General features: G+C 60.4%; 1 protein-coding gene across 3 annotated transcripts in view; it reads right to left on the reverse strand.

Moving 5' to 3' along the window:
* Nucleotides 1-479: 479 nt before the first annotated feature.
* Nucleotides 480-8,397, reverse strand: part of RIMS3 (regulating synaptic membrane exocytosis 3) — a 15,746-nt gene continuing 7,828 nt past the window's right edge. For 2 of the 3 annotated variants that reach the window (XM_027661228.1, XM_027661227.1), the window contains exons 2-8: nucleotides 5,549-5,901; nucleotides 4,029-4,170; nucleotides 3,808-3,920; nucleotides 3,361-3,462; nucleotides 3,122-3,261; nucleotides 1,217-2,740; nucleotides 480-1,154 (exon numbers count right to left, since the gene is read on the reverse strand). In XM_027661228.1, coding sequence (XP_027517029.1) covers nucleotides 2,528-2,740; nucleotides 3,122-3,261; nucleotides 3,361-3,462; nucleotides 3,808-3,920; nucleotides 4,029-4,170; nucleotides 5,549-5,852 — 1,014 coding nt within the window. In that variant the 5' untranslated portion in view covers nucleotides 5,853-5,901 and the 3' untranslated portion in view covers nucleotides 480-1,154; nucleotides 1,217-2,527. The remainder of the gene's footprint in view (nucleotides 1,155-1,216; nucleotides 2,741-3,121; nucleotides 3,262-3,360; nucleotides 3,463-3,807; nucleotides 3,921-4,028; nucleotides 4,171-5,548; nucleotides 5,902-8,397) is intronic. The other variant, XM_027661229.1, reaches the window with a different exon arrangement.

Genomic DNA, 8,397 nt, shown 5'->3' on the forward strand with positions numbered 1-8,397 from the left:
ACCCCTGGATTTGAGTTTGGGTTTGTGGACCACCAGGTTTGGGTTTGTGGACTCCAAGATTGGGGTTTGTGAACCCTCAGGTTTGGGGGTTTGAACTCCAAGGTTTGGGTTTGGGAACCCCAGGTTTGGGGACCCCCAGGTTTGGGGGTTTGGGGACCCCCAGGTTTGGGGACCCCCAGGTTGGGGTTTGTGGAGGGAACAGCTTCATCCCAACAGTCCTTTTCCTTCAGGTTTGGTTTTGTTCCGTGGTGGCTGAGCTGGTTCGTCGTTCCCGGTGTCACCAGGAGAACCTCGGTGGGTTTGTTGTGCTCTGTGTGCATTGTGGAATTCCGTGTTTTGCCAAGAAATAATTGTATAAAAATCCCAGCTGTGCTGTGGGTTGGTTTGTGGTGAAGACTGAAGGTCAGAGCCAGCTGGTTGGCAAAAATTCCCCATTAACCTCTTGTCCTCTTCCAGTCTCCAAACTGCTCATCTTTTGGTGTGTTGGGTTGGTTTTTTTTGTTTTCCTCTCTTTTTGGGAACTGATCCTTCAGGACAGTCATTGGATTAGGTTCATTTTACGAAGAAACCAGAGTTTCTAGTGGTGTCTCCCCTGAGTATTTTTCAGCAAATTTCATTTAGGCACCTTCAAAAAAAGCTTCCGTTAATTCTCGGGTTTGCTACAAGAACTGGGTCCCTCGGAGGGAACCAAAAATGCTGCTTTTAAAAACAAACAAAACAACACAAACAAAAACCCCCAAAACACTCAATCCTGACGAGAAACTCAACCCAGTGAGTCCCCTTGGCCGTCCCCTCTCTCCGGCACCCGAATTCCAGAGCAGCACAAGCTGCTTGTTGAGATGTTCCCCTGTAGCAAAATCAGCGAGTCCAGAGTTGGGAGAACAGGGCTGGGCAAACCCTCCGCTCCTGCTTGGAATTCAAGTATCCAGGAGGGCATCCCAGGCCTCAGGGAGGGCATCCCAGACCTCGAGGAGGGCATTCCAGACCTCGAGGAGGGCATTCCAGCTCTCGAGAAGGGCGTCCTGACCCCGAGGAGGACATCCCAGACCTCAGGGAGGGCATCCCAAGCCCTGAGGAGAACATCCCAGACCTCGGGGAGGGCATCCCAAGCCCTGAGGAGAACATCCCAGACCTCAGGGAGGGCATCCCAACCCCTGAGGAGAACATCCCTGGCCCTGAGGAGGGCATCCCAGACCTTAAGAAGGGAATCCCAGACCTCAAGGAGGGCATCCCAACATGCAGGTGGGCATTCCCAAACCTCGAGGAGGGCATCCCAGCTTCAAGGTGGGGCACTCCTGGACCTCAAGGAGTGCATTCCAGACCTTGAGGAGGGCATCCCAACTTAAAGGTGGGCACTCCTGGACCTCAAGGAGAGCATTCCAGACCTCGAGGAGGGCATCCCAAGTCCTCAAGGAGAGCATCCTGGACCCTGAGGAGGCATCCAGACCTTAAGAAGGACATCCCAGCTCCAGGGAGGGCATCCCAGCCCTCCAGCTGGCCCTCACGGGAGGAAGGGGCCGGGAGGCAGATGATCAACCAGATGATCCCGGTATTCCTGCTCTGCTGGGCCACCTTCTCCCAGCTGGAATTTCCACGTGAGGCATCCCAGAGTTCCTCTTTTGGGTCTCGTCGTGGCCGGACGAGCCCCCGGTCAGCGGTTGGGACACGAGCAGAAGAACCAGCTGAGGTGAGGGGAGTGCCCCTTTCCCTGCCCTCTCTTGCTTTGGCAATGGCACTGCTCACAGGCTACATGCTACCGGGGAAAAAACCAAAAACAAAAAAAAAAAAGGAAAAAAAAAAAAAAAAAGGAAGGAAAAAATGGCCACCGAAAGTGCTCGGAAAAATGAACAAACGGGACGTGACTGGCAGATGTTCCCGGCCCATCCGGAGTCTCTTGGATATTGCAGTGAGTGTGTTGTTAGCACGTGGCAAAGCTACATAAGAGAAGATGCTACATTCCTTGGAAAACAAAAGTAGTGCTGAGTTGGATTTTTTTTTTTTCTGAGTGTTTTTTGTGGTTTGTTTTTTTTTTTTTTTTCCCTTGGAAAGCTCCCTTTTTTTTTTCCTCGGAGGCAAGGAAAGGGAAATGGAAGGAAAGGAACCTCGTCGTCACGCTGCTGAACCAGACTGAGCTGCTCTCACCGGGGGTCAGGAGAGAACTGGGCACCTCGAGGCCTTCCAGGTGCTGGGACGAGGCGTGGGAACAGTTCTGGGATCATCGTCGGCAGTTGCAGCCCTCGGAGGGGGTTTGTTTTGCTCCTCCTTCCCCCCCCTGCCTCACACACGGCCCTCTCTCCGTGTCTCCCACATCCCCTCCACGTCCCGGGACACGAGCGTGGGGAGGGGGGCGTGTCCAGGGGCAGGTTTTCGGTTGGGGAAGGAGAATTTTCAAAATAAAAATAATTAAAAAAAAAAAAAAAAGGAACCCCAAAAAAAAAAAAGAAAAGGATATTTACAGCTCTCCGCGCCCACTTTGGGTAGGTCAGGGCGTCTCCTTCCCCCTCCCCTCTCCCACTGACCTGCCCCCCTACGGGCAGGAGGGGCTGGTGGAGCTCTCCAGGGAGGACTGGGAGAGGCGGCGGGTCAGAGGTCCGATGCTGGAGTCGGCCAGCGAGGACGTGGGGAAGAGTTTGTACCAGCCCGCGACGGTGCTGGAGAGATCCAGCTCCTCCAGGATGATCTGGGCCATCCCCATGAAGCACTTGTGGTCCATGCGCCCGTAATCGCCCCAGACGATCACCTGCGGGCACAGACGGGGGGTTTATGGAGCTGCCAGGCGGGAATTCCGGGGAAAACACGGCAAACTCAGCGCGCCCGGAGGGAGGGGACCCGCTGTGAGCGGGGAGGGAAGGTCTGGAGGACAGCAGGGCGGGCACTGGGGCTCCGTGCCCTGTGCTGGCTCCCCTCACCCTGGGAGGGTGGCACAGTTTCCCAGAGAAGCTGTGGGTGCCCCTGGATCCCTGGGAGTGTCCAAGGTCAGCTTGGAGCAACCTGGGATAGCGGGAGGTGCCCCTGCCCGTGGCAGGGGGTGGGACTGGATGGGATTTAAGATCCCTCCCAACACAAAGCATTCCACGGTTCTGTGATCCCTCCGCGTCCCGGAGCGCCAGGGGATCGTCACCTGCAGGACTTTGCCCTGGGGACTCTCCTCGAAGAGCAGAGGCTGCTGGTACGACGGGTCACAGCTTTTCTTCACCATCTTGGTCTTCTTCTTGGCCAGGCAGACGCCGTTCTCCAGCAGGTAAACCTTCACGTAGGTGGCTGCCCAGGGAAACGGGAGGGAAACTGTGATCCTGGGATGATCCCGGCACGGTGTCCATCCCCCTCCACCCCCGACACCCTCCCTCCCCAGCCACCTACCAGGGATGCACTTGGAGCCCATCTTTGGGATAAGTCCCCGTGCCTGGATCACATCCACCTCCAGCTGCCCGTTCCGGTCAGTCATGCCCACGTGGACATCTCCTGGATCCCCGCGTGGGATTTAAAAAGGGAGAAATGGAACAGGAGGCGGTTGCTTTGGTTCCCCTTCGCAGCGGGATGCTCGGAGGGGCAGAGGAAGCCTCGGGAAAGGGCAGAGCCGCCGTGCCCTGCCCTGAGCCCTGCAGGCTCCCTCCCGGCGCGGGGCTGGCAGCGAGAGCGGCCGGGAAAGGGCCGAGAATCCCCCGGGATGTGCCGGGATGGAGCCCGTGCCCTGTGCCCCGCGGAGAAGCACACGGGCACTTTCCCCCCGCAGCCCCGTCCCTCGGCCGGAGCATCCCCGGGCGCTGCCCCTGTCCCGGTGGGCACCTCCCCTGCCCGGGCACTCACCCATCGGGGGGGTTGCCAGTGTCTGCCGCCCCACCAGCTGCCCCGGCCCCAGCCCGTCCAGGAAGTCGCTGAACTGGCTCTCGGCGCCAAACCGGGTCGTGGGGAAGATGAACCTGCAAAGGACTTGGGTGGAGCATCGTCCGGCTGCCGGTCCCCAGCGAGCCCCGGCGCCCCGGGAGGGTGCCCGGCCCCACTCCCCTCGCCCCCCCCCGGTGCCTTACGTGCCGTCCGAGCTGTTGCTGTTGGTGCTGCCGTCGGTGGATTCCCGGCTGCCCTGCCGGGTCACCCTGGTCCTCATCTCCACGGCGATGCCGGTCTCGGTGCTCCTCCGGATGGTGCTGCGCAGCTTTTTGGGGCCCCCCTCTGGAAGGGGAGGCAGGAGGTGAGCCCTGGCACCTGCCCCTCCCTGCCTTCCTTCTGCACATCACCCACCCGGAGTTCTGTGCCTTTCCCTGGGGGTGAGTTCCCACAGGACCCCCACACGTCCTGGTGCTGGAGAGCCACAGGCTGCCCGTGACCCCGCATCCCAAATCCATCTCCCACAGCCCTCAGCACCGACATCACCAGGACTCTGATGGCTGAGAACCCCCCCTGCACCCCCAGTACCCCCCTGGGCCCCAGACACTCCCCCCTTGCACCTCAACCATCTCCCCCCTACACCCCAGACACCCCCACTCTGCTGAGACCTGCCAAACTCAAGTGCTGGCACCGTCCCAGACCACTGCCTTGACCTCCAAAATCCCCATGTGCCCGTGGCAGAGGGGACAGGAACCCCCAGTGCCACAGGTGGGCACAGCCCTGACTGACCTCAATGTCCCCCTTTCTCCACACTCCCCGTGTCCCAGGCGGTGGCAGATGGCAGGAGGAGGAGGGTGGCACGAGCAGCCACCCCTGGCATTGCCCCTGGCTCCTGCTGTGTGACCATGTGTGTGCTGGCACCGCTCTGGAGGAGCCAGGTTTGTCCTGCTGACTCCGGGCTGTCCCCGTGGAAGGGTTTGCCTGGTCCTGGCAGCTCCCCCTGGGCACCAGCAGCCGGAGGGTCCCGTCCTGCCATCCCCCGTTCCGTGGCTCCCACACTTTTTGCTTGGCTTTTGGGGATAATTAAACCCACTTCAGATGGCTGGAGGGCTCTGCATTAACTCCTCCTTACAGAGCATTTCCCAGATCATGGGATGCCAACAAGCAGCAGGAAAAAGAAGCAGTAACTAGAGGAAAAGCCTGCACTAAAATGAGCTTTGTGCTTCCCCCGCCCCTCAAACAGCTATTTTAAGCCATTCCAATATTTCCCAGAGTCAGAGCGTTTGACAAGTCCTTTCTCCAAGCTCCCTCCCTGCCCACAGCCAGGGCTGGGTGTAACTGGGGAGGGGGACACTCAGGCCAGGACCCCCAGCACGGGCAGAGCTCCCCCCTGCACCCCAGGTACTCTCCCAGGCCCCAGACACCCCCCCTTGCACCTCAACCATCTCCCCCCTGCACCCCAGACACCCCCACTCTGCTGAGACCTGCCAAGCTCAAGTGCTGGCACCGTCCCAGACCACTGCCTTGACCTCCAAAATCCCCCAAATCCCCACCTGGGGTTTGCCAACGGGTTCGGCACCGGGAGAAGCGCCGGGGGTGGGTGGGGGGTTAAAAAGGGCTTTTTTTGGGGCGGCTTTTTTAGGGGTCTCATCACAGACGGGGCAGCCAGAGCTGGGGGGGTTGGGGTGTGAAAACAAAGCAGGCAGGGGGGCTGAGCTCTCACCAGTCTGGTTGAGCTGCAGGGTGCTCTTGCTCCACTGGGACAGCCCCACGATCGCCACCATCTTGGCGCCCAGGCTGGAGCGTCTCTTCTTGCTGGCGGTGACGGAGACGGAGTCGGCGCTGCCCCGCGCGCTCTTCTCCAGGCTGTACATCTCCCCGCTGATGCTGGAGCTGCGCACCACATTCCTGGCCGCCGAGGAGCCGGCGATGGAGCCGGAGATGGGGCCGGAGATGGAGCTGGGGATGGAGCCGGTGATGGAGCCGGTGATGGAGCCGGTGATGGAGCTGGCATCCCCGTTGAACATGGTCAGCCGCTGCGCGCCCGCCGGCCCCGGCCCCGCTCCGTGGGATCAGCTGTGGGGGCAAGGCAGGGGATGTGTCAGGGATGGCACCACGGGGTGGTGGCATCGGCTGTGTCACTGCTGTAGCACCCAGAGCAGCCCCAGGGGGGTGGATGGGCCCCCGAGGCACTCGCAGATCCATGGAGTTTAGGTGGCACAGCCCACTGAGAGGGCTGGGATGGATCTCAGGGAAAGGTTCTTCCCCCAGAGGGTGGTTGGCACTGACCGGGCTCCCCAGGGCAGTGGGCACAGCCCCAAGGCTGCCAGAGCTCCAGGAGGGTTTGGACAACACTCTGAAGGACAGGGTGGGATTGTTGGGGTGTCTGGGCAGGGACGGGGGTTGGACTGGATGATCCTGGTGGGTCCCTCCAGCTCAGTGTGTTCTATTTTCCCCACCCATGGAGGCACAGGGAGGGGTGCAGGACCCCCATGCAGCTGGATCACACCAGCCCTTCCCCAGCATCCCACAGGACCTGGAAACTCCCAACACCCAGAAGAGACCTGGATGAGCAGAAGGCTCAGAGTGACACCAACCCACCTGGGCTGTGACAAGGGGACCCTTGGACACAGCCCCATCCACCCTGAGAGTGCCCAAAACTGCACCCAGCCGAGTTCTTCCTGCACATCTCCCTCTCCAGACCACGGCTGCAGCTTCCCTGTGTGCTGCTCCAGGTGAGCCTGCTCCAGGTAAGCCTGCTCCACCCCGGGACGGGAATCCCTGGAGCAGCCAGAGGCTGGAGGTGCCAGGGGCACCAGAACATTTGAGGATGGCAGAAGCTGTGCCAGAGCTCCTGCACGGCCCTGCTGCCTTCCCTTCCCCATGAATATTTAAACTCCAGCGGCGTGGAGCATCCATCTTCCAAGGAAAGGTGAATTATTAACTGCAGGCCAAGTGAAGCCACTTTATGATAATGGATGGAGGCAGAGCCTGGGAAAATATTTCCCTTTGGAGAGAGATAAAGGGACACAAGCAGGGGGGAGCTGGGGCTGGGCAGGGGGGCAGGGCCTCTGCTGCCCACTGCCAGGGCAGGAAGGGGCTTCACAGGGGGCAAGCTTGGGATGAGACCTGAGGGGAGGCCTGGATTCAGGGTATGGTCGGGATGAAACCTGGCAGGAGCCGCGGGCACAGCTCCAGCCCTGCTGAACTCCTGGATTTATCAATTACAGGGGCAAGTGGGCAATTAGTCATTAATATCATTAATGAGCTCCCAGAGCACCCTCCTGGCTGGGCTGTTTTCCTGCCAGGAGGGTGTTTTCCTGCCCTGTTTCACTTGGGGGGAGCACGTGGCACTGAACCACAGCCCTCACCCCCCACACTCCCTGTGCCCAGTGGGGTCATCACCAAGCAGGACCCTGGCACAGCCCCTCACCCTGGGCAAGATCTGGGGTTCAGCACAGCATCAGCCTCCCCTCGGGTACCCGTGGGCACGGGGGATTCTCTGTGCTGCTGAACTGACACTTGCAAAAGGGCTGGAGCCCCTCAGATAAAGGTGACAGTGTGGGGTGAGCCCCAGCTCCAGAGGGATGGAGCCTTTGGATAAAGGTGATGGTGTGGGGTGAGTCCCAGCTCCAGGGGGATGGAGCCCTTTGGATAAAGGTGTTGGTATGGGGTGAGTCCCAGCTCCAGTGGGATGGAGCCCTCTGGATAAAGGTGTCGGGGTGGGGTGAGCCCCAGCTCTGGAGCCACCCAGCACAGCCATGTGCTGATGGTAGCCAAGCTGGGAGAGAGCAGCCAGCAGCTCCTGTCCTAGGAGGAGTCAGGGCCGAGCCACTGCCTTTGGGACATTTGGGATGGACACCTTCCAACGCCACCCACTGCTCTCCAGGCACGATCCAGCCCCACACTCGCTGCCACCACCGAGCTTTCTCTCAGGCAGCACCTGCCACAGGGAATGGATCCCAACCACCTCCCAGCAGGCCCACAGCATTTCCCTGAGCCTCAGTTTCCCCACTGGCAAACCTGGCATCAGGCTGTGCCCAAACAAACACAGGTCCCTGTGCAGAGGGCTTGGACCTGCCCAGGCCCCTCCAGGGGCAAGAAATCCCCCGGGGCGAGCGAGCCCCGTCCTCTGCAGGGCCAGGGAAGCACAAAAGGCTCCTTCCTGCTGCTGTTTCCCACCCCAGCAGCCCCGGAGAGCACCGGGCTCTGGTGGGAGCAAATTAGATCAGGAGAGCAGAGCGCTAATGGGATCATTTCCAATGCAACACACCCGGGGATAATCCGCCCGCGAGGGAAGCCGAGTGAGCGCTCCTCAGCCCGGGGGAAGGATTTTCTTCACCCTTCCCCATGGTTTTACCCCTCATCTCCTTGCACAGCCTGCTCCTGCACAGAGCAGGTGCTGGGTGGGGGGTAAAGGGGATGCCTGGTGCTCGGTGCTGAGCTGGGGGCCGTGTTTGAGCACCAGAGCCTGTGGCTCCCACCGCTGAGCCGGCCTTGGCACAGCCACGAGATCCTTGGCACTGCCACAGCATCCTCAGCACGGCCACAGCATCCCTGGTACCACCACAG

The sequence above is a fragment of the Corapipo altera genome, unplaced genomic scaffold (assembly GCF_003945725.1).
Source record: "Corapipo altera isolate COAL_440 unplaced genomic scaffold, ASM394572v1 201, whole genome shotgun sequence".
Lineage (NCBI taxonomy): Eukaryota > Metazoa > Chordata > Aves > Passeriformes > Pipridae > Corapipo > Corapipo altera.